At 34.8% G+C, this 22,988-nt stretch overlaps 2 protein-coding genes across 3 annotated transcripts; one reads left to right on the forward strand and one right to left on the reverse strand.

Moving 5' to 3' along the window:
• Window positions 1-94: 94 nt before the first annotated feature.
• Window positions 95-22,142, reverse strand: LOC140059431 (sodium- and chloride-dependent GABA transporter 2-like). Of its 2 annotated transcripts, XM_072105343.1 has the most exons (15): window positions 22,045-22,142; window positions 21,438-21,702; window positions 20,945-21,076; window positions 20,403-20,563; window positions 19,974-20,053; window positions 19,647-19,779; window positions 18,830-18,964; window positions 18,365-18,468; window positions 17,170-17,294; window positions 16,639-16,751; window positions 16,263-16,400; window positions 15,768-15,870; window positions 1,294-1,394; window positions 824-991; window positions 95-349 (listed from the first exon to the last, which is right to left on the reverse strand). In XM_072105343.1, the coding sequence occupies exons 2-15, from the start codon at window positions 21,616-21,618 to the stop codon at window positions 248-250; spliced, it is 1,776 nt and encodes a 591-aa protein (XP_071961444.1). In that variant the 5' UTR covers window positions 21,619-21,702; window positions 22,045-22,142; the 3' UTR covers window positions 95-247. The 2 variants fall into 2 exon arrangements, with proteins under 2 accessions (XP_071961444.1, XP_071961445.1); XM_072105344.1 differs by lacking the exon at window positions 20,945-21,076.
• Window positions 6,571-8,907, forward strand: LOC140059435 (uncharacterized). Its single transcript, XM_072105347.1, has 2 exons — window positions 6,571-6,735; window positions 7,060-8,907. The coding sequence occupies exons 1-2, from the start codon at window positions 6,681-6,683 to the stop codon at window positions 7,569-7,571; spliced, it is 567 nt and encodes a 188-aa protein (XP_071961448.1). The 5' UTR covers window positions 6,571-6,680; the 3' UTR covers window positions 7,572-8,907.
• Window positions 22,143-22,988: the final 846 nt, after the last annotated feature.

The following is a 22,988-nucleotide window of genomic DNA, read 5'->3' on the forward strand; positions in this document are numbered from 1 at the left end:
GTGGAAGGACGTGCGATGGTCCCCTCGTGTTGTACCTCACAATATTTATTATATCTTTGCTAGTCATATATAAACGCGCATTTCATTCAAAATATAAAAACTTATTGGCGAATTTATTTCAATGTTATAATAACTAGACCTGAGGTTCGGAATGTGGAGAATTAAAACTTATTAATTTATTTCTAAGTTATTATACCGATCGCGACATCTTTTATCGGCGGTACACAAGACTCATTGTATATCAGGTCTATTTCTTCTTCCCTTGCAACTCAATTGAGTGTTCATTTTGTGATATCGGTAAATGGTCGTGGTATTGTCGCAGGTTCGGAGTACTCAATTTCTTCAAACGCTGGAAAACAAAGTAAAAAGAGTGTACCAATTTATACAATAATGTATCGATCATAAGCCATATTTCTAGTAGATATTTTATAGCGTTGGCTATAGAAATGTATCTATCTATTTTAAAATGTCTATGAATAAAATTCTCTCAATTCAAATAAGCACACATCAAAACCCCTATAAGGAATACACATTGAGGACCAAACAAGGTATTCACTTAGGCGGGAGTGTAAGAGGAGTAGGTGCAGGCAGGGTGATCTTCCTTAGTGTAGTAGTACAGTTGGCCAGTGTTGAAAAGCTATCCTTCGTTCGTATTGTTCGTTTCACCTACAGGTTTAAAATGGCCGTATCCTCAATAGGAATGTCCCGAAGGATTGTGCTTCTATAAGACTGTTTTCGACAGCGTTTTTTCAGCTAAATAATACATCGTTCACATAAATGTATAGGCCTAGGCCTACTACTGAAATTTAAACTGTACTCTTACCTCTCTGAATGAACCCTGTGTCGTAGCTACTGAAAATACGACCCATGCAGGAATACAGATCATGGATGACGTAGCGATTAACAAACCCAGAGCCACACCCCAGGGAGGGTAAACGTAGTCTTCGTAAACAAGCGGTGTCCACGTCACCACACTGAAGATCCAGATAGTCTACAAACGGACCATATATCATTTAATGCACACTAATAGGAGGCCTATGTACATTATAAATGCCATTAAAGTTATTAAAACGAAGATAATAAGAGTTATGCCTATTTGACTGGTCGACGGATATCTAACTTAGGCTGGTGAGTGGAGATCTGCTAAAGTTGGACAACCGGCTTCTACTGCTTGTCACACGTGACAATGAAGATGTTTAAAGAAGAGCGGGGAGGGGGCGGGATGGGGAGAGTATGGAGAATTAAATAGAAAGGGAAAGATGAATGAACTTTGAACATCTATGGTAAACGTACCAGGCTAATAGCTGGTGTTATTATCTTCCAACACCATTTGAAAATGACCAGAGGTCGATAACCAATCATCCTCTCCAAGTCATTATACAACCGCTCTCCTCCTAAAAGAAAATAACAATAATAATAACGATAACGACGATAATCATTTTAGGTGTCAACTTGAATTATAGTGTCCTATCTTTTGCATTATAAGTGTTTAATTTAGGGAGGTGAAGGGTGGGGGGGGGGGCAGGCCGGGTGACCCCTCTTCCCATTGAATCCGCACATGATATAACTTGCCGTTTAAGATTGCAATATTAAACAATTGCTTACATCGGAGTAGAGTATTATGCCGTTTTCAGAATTATACTGTCACGGGATTTCCGTTATTGTGACATGGCTTCGTTTAGGCCTATACGCTTCAATAAAATACAATAATACATATAAAGAAATCATTGTTGATAATTCACAATTATACCAATAATACCTTATTTAGTTTAGTGTACATGTTCCTTTGGAATTGAATCCGTCATTCGACCAGAACACGTAATTATACATTTCCCGACGTTGTACCAGAGAGAACATAACAAAACCTGAACCCTGCGACGGTTAGTGTGTAGGCCTACAGGCGAAACTGAACTCCATAATATTGTATTGAACCAGAACGCAGAAGCAGGTAAAACATATATATAAGAAACATAGGCCCTATCTCAACAAATGAATAGGTTTAGGCCTACTGTTAAAATTGTTATTCTTATTACATAAATTACTAAAGTATAACAAAAATCAGGAAAAACATATATATCTCATGAAATGGTCAAATACAGAATTTGGCAAAATTCAGCTAAAAAATGTAAGACTCTTTCCAGTAGTTAGGTAGTACTGATTTCGTGACTTCATGCCCACCACCAGGAAATGAAACGTTGTTTCAATGAAATAGAATAATTCAAGTTATTAATACGTATATAATACTGTCAACAACGTAGGCCTACTTGTTGTCGACAGTATATATTCCTACACAATTTATTTAGCACAAATTAATTAATAAAGTAGGGTCTACCCAGGTTCAATTTCAGTTTTTGTTGCAAACGGATCTTCTCTTGAAATACTCAAGGTGAAGACTATTAGGCCTACACTAATTTTCCGACGCTTTAACAGATACAAGAAAGGAACTTTGTATTGAAAGTAAACCCTGGTAGATGTTACGGTTCAGTGTACAGCATCCATTTTGGAAACTAGTCCTTTGTTATTGAACACAACCCTTTTTGAATAAGTAGCCTACCATTATTGTTCACAAACAACAACTGGTAAAGAATAAATCAGTACAGTACAGAAAACATTGGCAGACAGTGTCTTAAAGTTCACCAAGGTTTGCTAAAAGTTCTTGCCCACTAATAAACGTAGCCTACAACGCGCAGCTGATCGAACTTCAATCAGCAAAATATGAAGAAAATTATAGTTAAACTGGATTTAGACTTATACAATTGATTCCTGGTCCATCTGAGTTCCTGTCGTCGTGGACAGACGAAACATTGGTGGCATCACCCGATCGACATGAAGGGCCCTTATTTATAGGAAGATAAAAGTCTACTTTGCTTTGCGACGATTACCACATTTATTATCCTAATATTTTCTTTTTTCCTTTATAGTATTAGTGTTGCTGTCATCTTTGATATTAAATACTACACTCATAATACAAGAATAGAAAAAAATGGAAGAAAAGTTCAGTGTCTTGAAACGTGATCTAAGTAGATGCTACGACGGTGACAAGTACATTCGGTTAAAATGCATCCTATTTGATCAATTACCTACGGGTGCCATTGCAAATCCAGATTTTATCGCACACGATCTATTTAATAAACTCCAAGACAAAGGTCTAATCTCACCTACTAATATTAACTTGCTATTAGAAATTACAGAACTGATTGAAGTGAGGGGTGCTAAAGATCTTGTTATAGAGTACATGGATGACAATCAGGTGCAGAAAACAGTGGATGAACCAAAGTTGTCATCTTATCGCAAGCGATTGTTTAAAGCTATGGAAAATGTCAGTCAAGGTGAATTGCGAAGTATTATTGCTTTTTACGAAATACAACAATTTAGCTACAAAAATATTTGGGATGTAGTGCTTCATTTGGAGAATACCTTACATCTCGCAGATGAACGAGATAAAATACGAAATTTAGCAGGCTGTCTCAATCAAAGAGGAAAAGACATTCTACTTGGTAATGATGGTATGTATTTTATAATTTCTAAAATCTCTAAACGAAATATTGCAAATTAAACGATATGGCCTCCTTGTTCTAAAAATGTAATAATCCCCATAATGCTAAATTAAAAAAATGTAAGTTTCATGTCTTTATTCATTATTGATTTCTACCTTGAAGTGTCAAATCAAGGTAATAACAACTCTTAATAAACGTATCCAGTAATCTATCTATTATGAAAAATAAACAAATTTTGAGTGTCGACATTTTGCAAGTAGTATGGCGAGTAGTTTTATTAGCCAATTTCCTCAATCAATAATTTGTTTTCAATAATATGATCATTCTATACTATTAATTCATGTTTTTTGTAATCTAAATTACAGGTTCCATAAGGGAAGAATTTAGTATCTTAAAAGAAAAACTAAGTACATACTTTGACGGCATCAATTACCATAAGTTAAGATTCATCTTGTTTTATCATGTATGTCTGGGTGACCTTACATGTCCACATTTGATCGCACACGATTTATTCAATATACTCGAAGAGCAAGGTATTATCTCACCTACTGATATAAACTTATTATTAGAAATTACGAAACTATTCGGAATGAAGGATGCTGAAGATCTTATTAATATGTACATGAATGACAATGATATACTGGACGGACCAGGGAGTTGCTTCATGTACAGACCAATATCGTCATCTCATCGCAAGCGATTGTTTAAAGCAATTGAACAAGTTAATCCAGGTGAATTGCAACGTATTATTGCTTTTTACGAATTACAACGATATAACTACACAAATATTTGGGATGTAGTTTTTCGTCTGGAGTGTGATTTACTCGTAGACGACAACTACAAAAGCCTACAACAATTTGCAAACTGTCTCAATCAAACCGCAAAAGACATTCTACTTGGTAATGGTATGTATTTTATTCTTTATCTCTTTAACAGAAATATTGCAAATTAAACGATACTTTGTTCTAAAAATATAACACCCAAAATGCTAAATAATTTTTTTAATAGTTTCACGTCATTATGCCTATTCACAAATCTAATATATAAACTTTCACGTATCCAAGCCATCAATTATTTTTTTAAATAAAAATTCCGATATTGTTGCCAGCATTTTAGCCAATTTTTCTCAATCAATAATATAATTTTGTTTCTATTGATTTTATACAATTAACATGTGGGACAGAATGAATAGAATAACACAAACAAATTTAGGAATACCAACAGGTTAATTCATCTTGAACATAAAATTAAATAAAAATGTTAAAAAACAAATGTTTTTGAAACAGATAGAAAAGTAATTTAATTACGATAATCTTTGTATCGTCGATTTAGTATCAATATCATATATTTATATTTAAACAAATACTACTATCCTAGTACGTTTCGTATTGTTACTGTGTGCAAGGATTTTTGCGCACTTTCAATTTGAGCAAGAAATTGCGTAAAGATTTCCTTGCGCGTTGAAATCTAATATTCAAATCGCGTATTAACGTAATTACATGCTCATACTTCATATATTTATTACTTTATACTGGAACCAATGAATGAATGATTTTATATTTCTTTTGCGTTGTGTTTGTTTAATTTGTTGATTTGTATTATATTTTGTAAAATGTATCTTTTGCCTGAATAAATAATAATAATAATAATAATAATAGTATTAAATGAATAGAAAAACATAATTATCAATATCACAACCAAAAGGGCGACATTATTAGTATCATATTTCTTTCATTACGATTTATTTTTTACATTTGTAAAAGAGAACTTGATATGAATTAAGTTATTAAAAACAAAAAAAATTGTTATTAGCCTGAAATAGAAAGTGTTAATCACGGATTTACCTGTATAAGGTACATCATGTAAATTAGTTAAATTAAAAAAGGTCATATTATTTATTTAAATAAAAAAAAAAGAAAGTTATTAATTAGTCTAAATTATTTAATTTTTAAGATTTCCATGGGGTTTACAATTTAGTTTCTTGAAAATATATTACATTTTTTTTCTCAGCAGATAGGCAATTAGGGGAAGAACCGGAAGAACCGGAAGAACCGGAAGAACCGGAAGAACCGGAAGTACCGTTGTCACCGTTGGATCAGTTAGGCGCACGGAGAATAGGCCTACAAGGTATGCTACCAATATTCAGTAGGACAGAATCCAACTGATAACAAAACAATGATATAAAAAAACATTTCAAAATTTAGTGTTTAAAAATAGTTCCAATAATCCTAGTTTATACAGGCCTATTATCAAATCTATATACAAATATATAAATTAGAAAAAAAGGTGGGACACTCTAATTAAAAAAAACATGAATATAGCTTCATCAATGAACTTGTATAGACCTAATATTCCCACCAACATTAGTAGTTGTAGTAACATTATTAGAAAATCCCACTGTCTCTATCTACAGATGTGGAATGGAACTACTGGGAAAAAATGATCGTTGTTGCAGCTGGCCTGGTATATTTGTTGAACAATTTGTATTATCTTTTGGTAAATATAGGTGAGTCACTATTGGGAAGAATATGTTGTACCGTCGTATAAACATTGGTCAGCATCATTTTATTAGTTTGAACACAACTGTGACTGGTATGCTGGGCTTATACTCTCCTAAATGTAATTTACGATCCAATAATAAGTTGCTTTTATTTCAACCGAAATCTTATCACTCTTGCTTTTTCTATTAATATTATATTATATTATATTACTACGATACTATGCTCTCGGGAGCAGTGGCCAAGTTCTACTAATAAATCCTACATTTAAGCGTGACCAACACACGGCACACTTTATAAATGATGCAACAAATATCAAATATAGGCCTAGATTACTAGTACTAGGCCTACACTATATTTGCAAATTACGGTATGCTATTGTTAGTAGTTACTGAAATGATATGTGGAATGTGGTTGCTTATTATAAATTTAAATTTATTTTAATTTAGTACCAATAATTCGAAGAAACTGGAAATCTTTATGTAGGCCTATACCAATATGTACCGGTAAGTGTTAATAATGAACTAATGATTATTTTCAATGAAATCACTATTAATCAAAATTATTTATTACGTGTTCTTCTATTAAACTTAAACCTACCATTTTGGACTCCAACAGCGTTGTTAATTTTGTTTCTTTCTTAATAGTTTTAGCAGTACTGGTCGGTGCAATCATCATTATACTTATGCCTAACATGATATCGTCATATCCTCCGTCTCACTATTTTGAAAATGGTTATGGTAGGTCACTATTTTTTCATTATTTCTTCTGTGAGATTTCTAATGTAATATATTATGTTTAATGTTATACACAGGGGTTTTAATTCTTATAATTTTGACGTAGGCCTAACATTATCAAAATAATAAAAAGTGGTTCAGAATTGGGATCATGATGTCCAAAATGTAATTATCTACTGTCTGTTGTTAAATGTGGTAAAGACCCGTCTTTAATTTTTCACGATAACCTGCTAAAAGACAGACACACATACAAACAAATAACACAGACAGAAATATATAACCACCTTGGTTGAGGTAATTAATACATATACAATTTATTCTTTTCAGACACAACAGAATATGGTGAAATGATCGAACAAAGGTTTCAAACCATGAATGCTGCTCTCAGTAGATGCTATGAGGGTGAACGATATTATTGGTTAAGATTTTGTCTAATTGATTATTTAAGTGTTGGTGATACTACAGATGCTATTGGAAATGACTTGTTTAATGCACTTGAATTAAAGGGCTTAATCACACCTACTGATGTAAACCTGTTGTTAGAGATTACGAAGCTAACAGAAGTGAAGTCTGCCGAAGATCTTATAAGAGGATATATGAAGGACAACAAACTTCAAAATTATGATGGCACAATGTTGTCAGATGATCGGAAACGACTGTTTAAAGCCATGAGACAAGTTCATAAAGATGAATTAAAACGTTTGATTTCTAACTACAAACTAAAACATCTTAACTTACAAAATATTTGGGATGTCGTTTTTAGACTAGAAATTGAAGAACTAGTCAAGGGTCCAAACAGAATTAAGAACATTCATGAAAAACTGATTGGTAATTATTAGGGCATCAAATTATTATTCATTCTCAAAATATTTTAAATTGTATACAACACGAAAAAGCGTTTCACGTAGATTTTAGGTAATTCTCTTAAATCATAATTATTAGTGGCGATAATTTGAACTTCAGATGAAAAAAAGGGTGGAATAAAATATTTACATGATATTGGATAAACTATATGAAATTTCATCTAAATTGTGTGAAAGTGTGAATAGGCCCAAGTATATATCACGCGGACCACATGAACATACATTAAGTTAGGAAATACGTTTTTTTTATTTCTTATGATTGACGAACACTTGGTATACTGTAGGCGCGGTTTATAGATCAAACCTTTCGAAACCTTAGTTCTCTGGCTAAATAATAACTGGCTAGAGACTTTCCTAAGTTTCAATAACTGTATTGACGCAATGGTAAACGAATACATGGAACGAAACCATTTCAAAATCTTGCATATTATACAAATTTGGATTGGTTAAATGTCTCCATAGGGAGGGCGTACAACTTCTCCACTCTTGACTAATAACTCATAGTCTTTATTTTAATAATTGTTCAAGAGAAAATTTAACTTAAATGATATAAATAATAATAATTATCAGTTTAAGAAAGTTATTTGTTTCAATTTGTTTAAATACATTATTTATTACTGAAATACGTTTGGTTATTTATTTGTTTTATGAGCAAAGTTTTTTTTAAACCAATAGCCAACTTGGTATGAATTACATTCAATGGGCCTGTACATTTGACAGTGTTTTAAATACAAATAAACATGTACTGAAAACAATAAGGCAATAATCCCATTATTTGTTTTGTTTAAAAGAATCAAATATAAATATATCCGTTTCAGATTAATTTCATAAAGATATAATTGAAACGATCGATTCTGTACTCCAACAGCAGAAGGAGAACACACAATATCATAATGATAGAAATAGAAACATTTAGCTATTTAACTAAGTATATAATTGTTAATATATATTATGTATGCCTATAATTCGTGCTTTTGTTAATATATATTATGTATGCCTATAATTCGTGCTTTTGTTTCGACCTTCCTTGATATCACATTATATTGTTTTTTAATATAGGATAGGCCAGACCTATCTGTATATACTTAAAGTAAGTTTCAAAACTCTTTTTTACTTGCATTTTTTTATTCATACGTGTGAACAAACTGTTATATTTATTTTTTAAACATTTAGGCCTATTTTCACTAAAATGTTTAAGGTCTACTGGAAAATAACACTTGACAGCTCTTGTAATTTTGTTGTTCTCAGATTTTTTTTATTGGTTTTAACTATAAAATAGCCTTACCATTGAATAAGAAACGGGTGTACTACACTTAAGATGGTAATGCTAGTATTGTATTATACAATTCAAACATAGACCAATATTTAAATATGAAAATAAAATATTTTTAATGCAAGCATGATTACGATAGTTTGCTGTTATATGGTATTTGTCCACAACAAGCACTTTTATTGAGAAAGAATGTCATTGAAGAAGCGCAAAAACGATCCGGCGATACCACCACGTCACAAAATCACGTCTTTGGGTCATGTTGGTTAAGACCATCCAGAAATAAGTTAACTTGGATAAGATAACCATGGAGAAATAAGTTAACTTAGATAAGATAACTTGGAATAAGTTAACCATGGAGAAATAAGTTAACTTAGATAAGATAACTTAGAATAAGTTAACCATGGAGAAATAAGTTAACTTGGATAAGATAACTTGGAATAAGTTAACCATGGAGAAATAAGTTAACTTGGATAAGATAACTTAGAATAAGTTAACCATGGGGAAATAAGTTAACTTGGATAAGATAACTTGGAATAAGTTAACCATGGAGAAATAAGTTAACCATGGAGAAATAAGTTAACTCGGATAAGATAACTTGGAATAAGTTAACCATGGAGAAATAAGTTAACCATGGAGAAATAAGTTAACTCGGATCAGATAACTTGGAATAAGTTAACCATGGAGAAATAAGTTTTCCATTTCTCTATGTTAAGACTGACTACAACTACCCGAAACGCAGAGAAGATACACATTAGGATGAGGATGTTTATTGCATAAAGTGAGGATGAAAGAAAGATGAATAAATGGTGGAGTTTATCCAAAAAATGTATACAATTATAATCATTTTTTAGTGGTCGATGGGAACTGTCATTCCTTCTTTAATTATAAATCGCAAATTAAATTACTTTAATCCATTCATTTTACAATACTTGCGCATCCGTCGAAGAAGCTAATTTAAGAATTTAAGTTATTCTAGTACCGGTAGTGAAAATCTAAAAATAAGGTATTGGTACACGTTTAAAAACCGATCAGCAGTATGATCATAAACCGCTTGAAAGGTAAGTACGTAGGTCTTCTGTGTCGATTTAAAGTCGATTAGTACGGAAACCTCAGGAGAACTTTTACGGTCTAACCGAATATTGGACAAATTGGTATAGTAGCATAGGGATCCCGTAGCATAGATGTGTGCTAGGCCTATAACTAAATAGTCTAGGCCATTATACCACCTCAAGATGAGGAGGGGGCGGGGGAGGATGGCTGATCCGTTATTGAATTATACCATTGATTTCTCGTGGTTTTCTGCTTGCAATGTTTCACCTCTTTTCATCTTTTTAATTTTATAAACCTGTATTTTATTCATTGCCTTTTATTGGATGAATACAATGAATTGAATGAGATAAATTTAGTATCTGCCACCTCATATTCTTCGATTTCCTTTTTATATTATCAAAACAATAAGATAACAGAGGTGATTTGAAGAATAAAAAAAACATAAACTCGCATAAATTATATTGCAAATGAATATTGTTGATCAAATAAAATTGCAAAATTTTATTTTAAAACGTACTCCTAAATTCTATCTCGTCAGTTCGTAAATAATATAAAGTTCTTTTTTTGGTGTAAATTATATGATTACGGTAATTAATTTACAACAAAAATGTACCACTTACTTCGATTTTCTTCTGAAGTGATAGGTAGGTGATAAAACAATGGGAAACACTCAAAAGTTTATATCCGATCTTTCTTGTCACGCGAGCACTTTCTATAAATAGTCCCTCTAAGAGATATGGTGAATTATAGGCGAAACAATTAAAATATTATTTGATTCCATTTTTATCATAAAAGACTTCCTATTAAAATGTTTAGGCTGATAACGAATCTCTAATCACCGTATTCCCATCACATAATATCTTGCTTCATTAGATCCACTTTTAGAGTCATTTTGTCGTTTAATTCAAAATTATAAAGCAATTACAAATTTGAATTACAATTTAATGGTTTATGACGATCGTCGTCTGCCAAGAACTTAAACCGCCGCGATATATTCCATTTTTATTGATAAGCCGAGGCGATTTAAAATAGCTCAATCCGGGTAAATTATTGTATTACGTCACGAGTTCGGTTTGCGCGTCACTCTCAGGCAATACGCCAATCTCATAGGCTATAATAATAATTGGCCTTAGAAGGGTTTAAGCGGACGTATGGTTTCTACAATTGGGACTAGCTTAGCAATCGTTCTTGGCGACTTAAAATAGAACAGAAATGATATCTTTAGCTTCATGATACGAACTTAAATTAAATTTAGCTCCTTCACTCGTCGTTGTCACATGATTGTTAAAATTAGAAAAGAAAAGTGCATTTTTATTATCATAATTCGGACGGTCAGAAGTTATAATTTAGTCGTAGCATTATAATTATTTTATCTCTCAGGCTGTTACTTATTATTTGCGCTAATAAAACATTCCTTTCTTAATACAGTAGGAATAATATAGGGCCTATTTCTCGGACATTATGGTTGAATAAATAAATAATAAATAAATAAATTATGCTGTCTTTCACAGGTCAGAAAGAACTAGTTTAAGACACATAAAGGCCCGGTCGGGTTTAAATCCGACTACAGGCCTATATCGTCATGTGATTGTTTTTCTCGTGTAATTGTCCCCTTTTCTGTCTACATTGTACGTATGTAAGTAATGGTTTCAATGACGAATCCACCAAACGTTATTTATACAATTTCTGAAAATGCACAGGTTTTTTTTATGGTCGAACATATTACCGGGTAGGCCTATTATATCAAATGACAATAAAAAAATGGATTCCTCTTTTATTTAGTTTTTAATTTTTGCATCGGACATTAAAATATGAGAGGCCTAATTCATATTTTATAATCATTTTCTTATGGCAGTAAAGGCACTGTTTTTTCTGTTAATTAAGTCAGGCATATTATATATGCAGTATTATGCCATATGCAGAGAGCGTTTACATTAGCCATGGATAAAGACTTTGAGAGGCCACGGAGCTATAGACACAACCTGTTATACAGAGATAATTAAATACCCGGTCGCCTTGCAACCTACACAATGCCCCGTAGAGTGTAAATTTAGCACAAACCCAGCTAATCTGATAATACCAGTATTCAAAGGTCATAGCGGTATTAAGTAAATGCTTCTCATTGGTTGATATATCGTGGGCTGATTCGGCCCAGCTGTTTTCTAATACCGACATTAACCGGCACAAAAGCCGCTTACGCTGCTTCTAAATCCATACGCTTAATCCTAGATATTTTAAGCAGTTTCAGTGCAGCAGACAAAACCATCGTTATCGAGCTATTCTGGACAGTCGCTTCTCTGTTACCGTAACGAGAGTACTATTCGTCCGTAAAGATGGACATACGATCAGCTATACGGCCACAGTTCAACAAGAAACGAAAACCTAACTGGTCAGAAAATGAAATTAGTTTTTTACTTCGAGAATTTGAGAAACATAAAATAATATTGACATCAAAGCTGTGTGGTGAGACAACGTCTCAGCAAAAACGACAAGTTTGGAAGTTGATTTGCGACGGGTTAAACGCACGAAATCCTTACGTGAAACGCACTACAGAAGAAGTGCGACGCAAGTGGAAAAACTTGTTATCAGCGTCAAAACGGGAACTTGTCGAATCAAAAAGACCGTACATCGAAGGCGGTCCCCCTCCCAGGCCGATTTCAAGCATAAGTCGACGTGTTATCAAATTGAGGGGTACGGTACGGCAGCAGTCATATGCACACCCTGGTGACCAGAACCACCCGAATGTTAACTACCATGGTCTGCCTACCATGGTTGAGGTCGTGCACCATTCAAATCATATTGATTCAGATGATTTGGATGATTTAGATGATAATCTTGATGATATGGACCAAGATGATTTTGATACCGTCGAAGAACATTCGCCAAATGGTAAAATTCTGCGACTTTCACCAAAGAAAGAAAATCATCCGTCCAGCAACGCGTCGATCACAGAAAATAAATATTCACCAATTTACGAAGAAGAAAATCATAAAGAACACGTAAGCCTACGAATGGATCGACAAAACCAAGAAGTCACAAACGATTCCAGGCTAAGCGAGTCCGAAGTACTACCGCGTATTCATGGTAACGACACGCATCGGGACGCGCACGCAGGCCTAGTACAGGACGACGGAGAAAGTCATGAACATAACCAACAATCGAACGGCTTATCATCCCGGTCGTCTTCGCCGTTTTCAGACGTGACGACATCACGTCACATAACAGCAGCCGATATGTATCACCCGGTACTACCATCAGACGGATACCCGCGGATTTTCACAACCAATGGCTTTCGTCCGGAGTATGCTATGTATGACAGGACAGACGGTTCGCTTGCCCGACCGACAACAACAACGTCAGAGAGACTTGACGTCGACGAAAACGGACAAAGCGTCGCGGAAATACAAGCGGACATGGTACGCATACAGCGGGATAAACTAAAGCTAGAGAAAGAAGTGCTCGAGTTATATAAAGAAAGAATGACGCTAGAGGTGGAATGGTGGAGAAATCGTTTACAGCGAACAAAAACAACACAAACATAATCACTTATGATGCGCTACTAACTCCGTGCTACATAAAGTGTTATGTTTGTCGTAAAGTATTCATTGTTATGCTACAGCATCCGATATTCGCCACAGAACAATCGGCGTGGTCTCACGGTGCAACAGGACTTTCTTTGTGCTACAAACTGTTTCCAGCAATTTGTGGTCACGGCCGCCGGACTCATGAGTACTCATAAACGCTATTTGCTTACATTTTAATTATTTGAATTTTCTAATTCATTAATGTGACAAAAGAATGTGTAGAAGAGAAACATTAATGTATTATCGTACGCACGCAAATAAAAGCAACTCAATCACGACTGTAGCATAATGTGTAATAGCATGTTGTATATAAATGACATTCGCATGCAAGTTAAATGATGTAAGTTGCCATATTCAAAACCAATTTACCTGACTAATGTATACTAATCGCCGCTCTGATAGTATTACGGTGAAAAAGATGTTCTGCGCTTGCGCATTGTCAACGGCCAGTGACCTTGAATGACATTATAATAATGTTAGTGTCGCATAATGACGTGACAAGGTATTTGACAAGATGATCCTACCTATTATTACTGGAGCTCAATAAGAGATGCTCATTTTTTAAATACATTTTCCTTAGCTGCAAAGACCTGGATTGTAGCTTTCACTTAATTAAAAAATGTTGATATTGAAATGCATTTTATATAAAACAAATTTATTTTGGTTAGATTTAACTTGGTTTAACGCAAGGATGTAAGTCCACCGTAAAGCGTGGTTCCTTCTGGAGACGCAACGCAAGCGTAACGTAAGTGATTTGACCAATCACAAGCGATGGATTATCCGTCACCGTGATTGGTCACTCACGTGCGTTGCGCCAACGTCGTTGGGTTGGTCCAAGTGGGAAAAAAGCTTCAATTCTTCAGCTTCAATTTGTCAACTTTATCAATATTTTTCAAGTGAAAATGCATCTTTATTTTGGGCTCTATACTTCAGTAGGCCTACAATACTAAACACTAAATGCTGTATGCAGCTTAAAAAATGTTTTAATAAAATATCTAAAATGTTTTTAAAAGATTTTATTTTAATGCGTTTTCAATCGAATACGTTTACGGTTTACTAAATTTTCGGTGTAGAGCTAATTATGCGAGGCAATGATGATGATGAATATGACGACGATGATGATGATGATGATGTCGATAGGTGATAAGCTAGTATGTTAATGATACGACTATGATTTATCATGTAAACCTATTTAAAATTATTCAAATTCATTCGTAATATTATTCTACAAAATACAAGTCCAAGAAAATCCCTAATTCCCTGCAATATGCGCTCGATACACATCCAGGGTTGTCAAGATTGATATTTTTATCTGCTGAAATTCAATTTCGTCGAAGTACGCCTGTGCGAGGTAAAAATAGACGTGCGGATTTAGAAGCAATCATCAGGGACTCAAGCCCCTTTACGTATATATAGTTTCGAATTTAAGCCAGGATTACTATAATATGAAATCCCGTGTAAAGTATCACTAGAACTGCTGCTATGACGACGTGTAAATGAGGAAATCTATACAGTAAGCCTTTTACGTCGAGGACATTAAAAATAACTTGGGTATCTACGATTAGTGATATCAATTATCAATGAAATACGTAACTGTTGTCTTAAGCTCCGTCCACACTATCACACTAGTGATGTGCCCAAATATGGTAGTGATATGAAATCATCGTGTCAATATATGGGCACATCACATTTTTTGTCACATAGTTTGATAGTGTAGACAGAGCTTTAGTAGATATCTTAACGTCACCCCTGGATGATCATGATGCCTCGTTAATAGGATGTTTATAAATATTATATCATGTCTTCTATTTGACCTTTTTCTTCGATACATATTTTAATAATTATCGAATATTTCCGTTTGAACGTTTAAGAGAGAAGAGGGCAGCGTTAAATATAGAATCTATGTTATTCCTTATGACCATTTAGGCCTATACACACAACGCGGAGCAGACGAGCGGTTTCTGCTCAGGATAGATACAGATTCTATGTGGGACAAGCTACGCGGTTTTCCGCTTACCGTTACCGCTCGTCTGTGTATATTGGCCTTTACTAGATAAAAATACAGTAACATCATATTAATAGTATATTTATAAAATACTCTGCAAAATATAGATAGATTGCTTGTTTTATCATCAAACTATACGCTTATATCTATATCATTTCTTATAGCACGGCTGTTGTGATTCTATTGTTTCCGGTGTACTTATTACTAAATTATAAATCACTGGCATGGCTTGACTAAAATAATAAAATATAAATACTTACCATAAACCCATCCAATGGCGACGCATTCAAAGAAAGCCATACATAAAAGAACCATCCCGCTAGCCGAAAAATAGTCGTAGATTTGAAACACATACATACCGCCCTATCGAAAAATGCAAACAAAAAAAGTCTAATACCCGAACATACGAAGAGACAACGCGCGTACAACATATGTGAACGCGCGCGCTATACATTTAATATAAGTGTGGTTCCCACTAGATGCAACACAAGGACGTCCGTAGTAAATCCATCGCCCGTGATTGGTTAAATCACTTACGTTGCGCGTACATCCTTGCGTTAAGAGTTTCTTGTGAACTATATTTAATCATAATATTGTTTTAGTCATAATATTGATAACCATAACAACGTCTACAGTACAGAGATTTTTACAAAAAAAAAAAATTAATTGTAAAATATATACAGGGTTGCATCTCTAGTGGGAACCAATCATTAATCGGCAGCGATTTTACTAATAATACATTATCGAAAACTCACCCGTGTAACCATGAACAAACCACAAAGGAATGAGATTGTACAAATGAAGAGAACAAACAGCTCACGATTGTAACCACGATTCAGAAAGCGCGGGAAAAAGTCACTTATAGCAGTCACGAAACCTTCAACAGTTACAAACTAAAAAGACAAGACAATAATAGTTTATAGACACAGGGGAAAATAACATTTTCTTTTCAAGTCACACTAACCTACTCGTTTCATACTAAAAGCAGCTTCCGTGCGTTCGCGGTTGTCAACCATGGAGTACCAGTAATAATAGTAATATAATACTCAATGGTAAAATAAAGCGATGATTATTATACTAGAAATAAAACAGTAAAAACGTGAGTAGGCCTAGATAAAATGAATCTGGTACCTGACTGTCCATTCCGACCAATAGAATCATGAAGAAGAACAGACATGACCAAAGTGGTGACAATGGCATCATGGACACCGCTTTAGGGTATGCGATGAATATCAGTCCAGGCCCTGTTGACAAATATACACATTTATTATTAACAAACCACCAGAGCGTCAACATCGGGGTTTTGTATGGTGTGTAAACTCCGGAGTTTTAACAAACCACCGGAGCGTCAACATCGGTGTTTTATATGGTGTGTAAACTCCGGAGTTTTAACAAACCACCAGAGCGTCAACATCGGTGTTTTGTATGGTGTGTAAACTCCGGAGTTTTAACAAACCACTGGAGCGTCAGCATCGGTGTTTTATATGATGTGTAAACTCCGGAGTTTTAACAAACCACAACATCGGTGTTTTGTATGGTGGGTAAACTCCGGAGTTTTAACAAACCACCGGAGCGTCAACATGTTTTTATGATGTGTAAACTCCGGATTTTTTTAGGCGGTGTAAAGGGGGTATTAATAATATTATTAAACAAAGAAAGTACCTTTTGTGGCAACATCTTCAATAGGGACACCCTGTTCAACCGACATGTATCCAAGCACGGAGAAAATCAACAATCCGCCATAGAAACTTGTAAAGCTATTCACACAGGCTACGATCAACGTATCCCTGAAAAAAATTTAGTGAAATATGTCATTACGTACGTCATGGTCCGTTTAGTGGGACGTGAAGTCGTAGGATCTGCGTACGTAACAATGGACATAACGGTAATTCGACACAACACAATTATAAAATACAAAGTAGTACGAGCCACACACAAAATTACTAATCTTAATATTACCTAAGATAATTATGGTAAATGTTAAAATTTCAAACTATCCAGATGCGACTTCAAAGTTTTAGGCGGTTTTTTCTTCTTTTTTTTTTAAAAAAAAGCTTCATAGGCTAGCCCTGCGGCGGGTTAGAATTGTCTTACATTATAACGTGGGTGTTCCTGCACAATCTCATTTGCATAACAACGGACGACATACCAAGCCGTGTCGTACAACTACGATGAGATATTAATTCTCTTCTAAACACGTAACGAAGAGAATTATCAATTCCTTTTTTCTGACATTAAAATTGAGGGCGCTAAACATAAAATTTATGAGATCGAATACCGGTGGCGAAAACCACAGGAAAAATAAAAGATGTTAAATGTGCTCTCCCTGCCTCAGCACTAAGGCCCTGCCACAGCCTTTTGGGGTCGTTTCCAGCACATCACCAGATGCATTGATGTTACCGCCTCATGATGTGTGGTGGAAAGGGGGACGTATAATTCTGTGAACCTCAAACACAGTTGGTCGCATACCTTTAACTCTATTCCACCAGACCAGCGTGGGACTCGAACCCACGACACTCGTGTTGGTAACACGACGTTCAGTCGACTGAGCTAACCGGTCATTTTGTTTGTAAACAGGTTAATACAAGCTTCGTTCCGTCAAGGTGACGGTCATGAATATGCATAATATGAAGCACGTATAAATAGACTATTGTCAGCGGGTAATGCTCTGTTTCGATTAATCTATGCTCAAGCTTGGTTTCGAATCTTTTTCTTTTTTTAATGGAAAATAAATATTGTTTTTCTTTTATTTTGATATCGAGATGGTTAAGTTAAATTAGGAAATATGTAAATCTTTGCGATTCCCACCGTCATATCCCTTTTAGTTACAAGACAAAGATAAACGTGTTATTAATACCTATAACAATTGTTGTTAAATTTATTATAGCTACCAAGCGCTGTAAGAGAGCCAAGACCAATGGCGTATGAAAAGAAAACTTGAGTTCCGGCATCTACCCATACCTGAAAGAAGGGAGAGCAATATTGAGGCAAACACAGATCTTGTGATGGGACGTTTGCGTTCCTGATTTGCATATGAGAACAATCATGGGATAAAGCTGTCTACACTATCAAACAGTTTGACAAAAAAGTGTGATGTGCCCAAATATGGTAGTGATATTTCTAAATAAGGTAGTGATATTCCCAAATATGGTAGTGATATGACATCATCATGCCCATATATGGGCACATCACATTTGTTTTGTCCCATAAAGTTTGATAGTGTTGACAAGGCTTTATAATGGCATTTCTTATATATTTATCTATCTGTCCTTTTTCCGTTCCTTTATTGTCTTGCTTATTATAACATTAGTCTTTCATTTACCTGCGCGTCTCCCAGCCTGGTTATATTTGGCTTAATGTAGTAAACAAGTCCTTCCGTAGCCCCTTTCAGCAGTAAACTTCGGACTAACAGGATCGTAAGGACCACGTACGGAAATGTCGCCGTGAAATACACAACCTAAGATGTTGTTAAAGACATTTATTTGTAATACTTTATTTAGGGTAGGTTTATTGTAGTGTAACAACCCCGCCTTTTGTATACTATTACTTTCCCGTGAAACAAACGTGTAATTATTATTAGTTTTAACGATTAAGCGTGGTTGCCACTAGCAACGCAACACAAGGACGTAACGCAACGCAAGTGAATTGACCAATCACAAGCGATGGCTTATTCGCTTGTGATTGCTAAAGCGTGGTTCCCACTAGCGACGCCACACAAAGACGTAACGCAACGCAAGTGAATTGACCAATCACAAGCGATGGCTTATTCGCTTGTATATAACTTCGCTTGTCATTGGTTAAAACGCCTGCGTTGCGTTTACGTCCTTGCGTTACGTTCTAGTGGGAACCAAGCTTAAGGGCCAACCCCTAATCAGGGAACCGTTTTTAAAACTTTGTGCAATAAAGTGTGTGTATTCTATATTTTAATTTCTGTTTTATCGTAGGCCTACTAATATTTGCAAATCTTTCCATTGTTATTTTATTATGATAATGGACAAATAAAGCTTTTCAGTATTCAGTGTACACGTTTTTGGCGACATGTCCTCTTAATATGAGTGTGCTATTATATAAAACTATATACAGTATTATGTTTAACGCATAGAGATGCGGCGTAAATACGTTGAAGCGGCAAAACTTACCTTTCCTGACGAACGAACACCTTTCCATATACAAAAGTACGTTAGAATCCAGGCCAGCAGTAGGGTGCCTACCAAAGGCCACCGTAGGCCTCCCATCTCTGATAGTCCACTCGATATCTGTAAAACTTCCCGCCTAAAATTACAAATATGAATTATCTTTACTTTATACTTATATAGAGCGTTTATTTCGAATATAAGCCCAAATCTCATGATCCATAATTTGTGCATATGAAGTATGCATTTCGCCAAATTCCTACTATAACAATATGAGTAGTTTGAAATGCATTTATGGTGCATTTATGTTTATTAAAGCACGTGCTTACGTACTCCCAGAATTCAGATACGGATGACGTCGATAAATATTCGTCAGTAATGTTGATAGTGGTATTGAAATCTTCAGTATAATCCTGGAAAGGAAATTTAATAAATAGAATACGTAAATCATATAAAATAAACATTTATTTCATTAAATTCAACAATAATATACATCATTATTTTAAGAGTGAACTTTTGACGCAAAGTATCGACGTAGGCGCACGCAATGCAAGTAAGTTGACCAATCACAAGCGACGTTTCAGATTATCCATCACATCGTGATTGGTCAAATTACTTGTGATGCGCTTACGTCATTGCGTAGCGTCCAAATAGGAAACAACCTTTACGGTAACGCCACAAGAAGAACCAATGAGAAGGTACAAAGATTGTGTTGGAAGAAAATCGTAAAATTGGAAGTTAGTTTAACACTACTGTACGTACTTTGAACTCCGTACAGTTGGGGGTGTTCCATGGGTTCTGACAGTGCGACCAAGGTAGTTCAGATGAGAATGAGTTAAAGAAATAAAACAGAGCCCATGCAATTATTACGATATAGTACTGGTTCAACCAGAACACAATCACAGTTGTCGCGTATCCAATACCTATGGGAAGAAAATTGACAAATATGGTGTTGCTTAAGCTCTGTCTCCACTATAAAACTTTATGTGACAACAAATGTGATGTGTCCATATATGGACATGATGATGTCTTATCACTATTATTGAGAACATCACACTTTTTTGTCAAACTAGTTTGATAGTGTAGACAGAGCTTTATTCATGTTTTTAATCATGTTTATGTTCTTAATTGCCGTACTGTACCGTAGCTTATGGTTTTACAAAACATTACAAAGTACGCGCGTACAAACTTAGATAAAACTGATTACGACTTTTGTACGCGTGCGCATTAACTGTGTCTCTTTTGAGAGGTAGACTCATCAAAAACGAGTAACCTGATTTCTAACATTTCAGTATAAGGCCCACCTTTAAAGATAGGACAAATTTGCCAAACTCGTATTCCACCATATGACATAAACTGACCAATAGTCACCTCCAATAGGAACAAAGGGATGCCGCCAAAAACCATAAAGATGATATAAGGAATAAAGAATGCACCTGGTTAAAAGAAACAGAATAGAAATTTGAAGAGCAGATATCAGATTGATTTATCTCACACCTCATGCAACACAAATATTATTTATATTTTCGGTGTATACTAGTGATAAATAAATGTTCCTATACAAGTTTTTTAAATATCTCAGTGGCCCCACAATAGAGGTGAGACAAATTTGCGGAACTAAATTAGGTTTTTTTTTTTGCATTTTTTTTGCATTTTTCTTCATTTAAAAACCATAGAAAATTATTATTATTATTATAAAATGGCAAGAAGGGGGCAAGAAAAGATATTTAAAATTATTAACCATGTTGTTTAACTAGATTAGCTATAGAATATAAAAAAGTAAAATTGTAACAGTACCTCCACCATTTTTGTAACAAAGATAAGGAAATCTCCAAATGTTACCGAAGCCGACAGCGAACCCGATACAAGACAGGATAAAATCTAGTTCTTTATCCCATCGTAATCTGTCATCCCCAGCAGACACCATATCCTTTTCATTAGTACATTTGTCTTCTTGGTCTAACTTCTCATGCTGCATGTTTTTATGTTTATTATTAGTAGTTTAGTACCTCTAACTATTCAGTATTCTATTTATTTCAATATTAATATTCTTCTTTTGATTCTGTAAATAATAATAAACAAGAGATAGGCCTAGTTTAATAGACCAGTTTTCTGCTATTACTGTGGAGAGCCAGGTCCAGGACCTGCTAAGCCTACTACCTTGGCCTAGCTTAGAGGCAATCCTACCTGTCATGCTACAGGCCTACATACTATATACGTACATACTTGTCATAGCCTAGTCCTAGTCTACTAGGTCTAGTCTAGTCTAGTCTAGGCCTAGGCCTAGGCCTGCCTCGGCAGTCAGGCCCAGCTAGCCCAATTTGGGAATCGGAATTGTTCACAAATATGCTTACTAAATACAACTTAAATTAGTAAAAGTTCGTAGAAAGTTCTGTTGCAATACCTTCATGCAACTGGTATTATTTTATTCAACTGAGAAACAGTTAAATTTAAGTGAAAAAACGACGTGTCTTGTGCATCGCATGCTGTCTGCTGCCGGCCCATGCCTGGCGCGCTGCTGCCAAAAAAGTTTTGTGAGTACCCAGCCGTTGATGGCGCAAATATGAATTAGGGAAAGGTCTAATAAAAAAAAGTCTCTGGTTCAATCCCGAGTTTAGGTATCTTTTACAGATATCGTTTCTAGTGCATTTGTTTTGGTTTCAGTATAAGATTGTTTTCTATGTATAAATGGTTTACTTGGAAGCGTCAAACTGAACCTGGTTCATTCCCGGGTTTCAGAACATATATTTTTTTAGTGCACTATTTAATATCTAATACAATAAATCTATCGTAACTTAGTGCATTTATTTTTGTTTCAGGACATAATATTAAATATTTTTTTCAATGTAGACTGCATTTGTCTAACTCGTAAAATAATAACATATTCTATAATATCCAAGGCATTTTTCCCAGTAGGTCTTAATTGAGTTTATAGAAAGTTCGTCAAATATACGTGGATACCAACATTTTACTCACCTGTATACTACTGTACGATTTCTGTAGCCTTCTACCATTTCAGTAAATAATGAGGGGATATTTGAATAGCCTACCTAAAGTCAACCTTTTGTTTATTTACCTGCATCATCAAGGACAAATTTAAATACGTTATCAGTAGTAGCGCCCATGTGTCCAGCAGCAAGAGGCACCGAGTTCTTTTACTATTGGTTGATTCACGTATCTTCAGATATAATTAGTTGACTTAGCAATCGAGGAAATTGCATAAAGGTCGAAAGTTTGGTCACACTAGAACCTAACGCAAGTACGTACGAGCAACTCAAATAATTTGATCAATCACAAGCGACAGTTCAGATCAGACGAACCGTTACTTGTGATTGGTCAAATGAATTT

This window comes from Antedon mediterranea, chromosome 9 (assembly GCF_964355755.1).
Source record: "Antedon mediterranea chromosome 9, ecAntMedi1.1, whole genome shotgun sequence".
In the NCBI taxonomy this organism is placed as follows: domain Eukaryota; kingdom Metazoa; phylum Echinodermata; class Crinoidea; order Comatulida; family Antedonidae; genus Antedon; species Antedon mediterranea.

Bases quoted from the DNA above. Each gene is read 5' to 3' on its own strand.
- LOC140059435 (XM_072105347.1), top strand. From the start codon at position 6,681: ATGCCTAACATGATATCGTCATATCCTCCGTCTCACTATTTTGAAAAT. The intron at 6,736-7,059 runs GTAGGTCACTAT...TATTCTTTTCAG, and splicing joins CTATTTTGAAAATGGTTATG to ACACAACAGAATATGGTGAA.
- LOC140059431 (XM_072105343.1), bottom strand. From the start codon at position 21,618: ATGCAGCATGAGAAGTTAGACCAAGAAGACAAATGTACTAATGAAAAG. The intron at 18,469-18,829 runs GTAAATGAAAGA...CCCTTCTTTCAG, and splicing joins CCAGGCTGGGAGACGCGCAG to GTATGGGTAGATGCCGGAAC. The intron at 17,295-18,364 runs GTATTAATAACA...AATTTTTTTCAG, and splicing joins TTTAACAACAATTGTTATAG to GGATACGTTGATCGTAGCCT.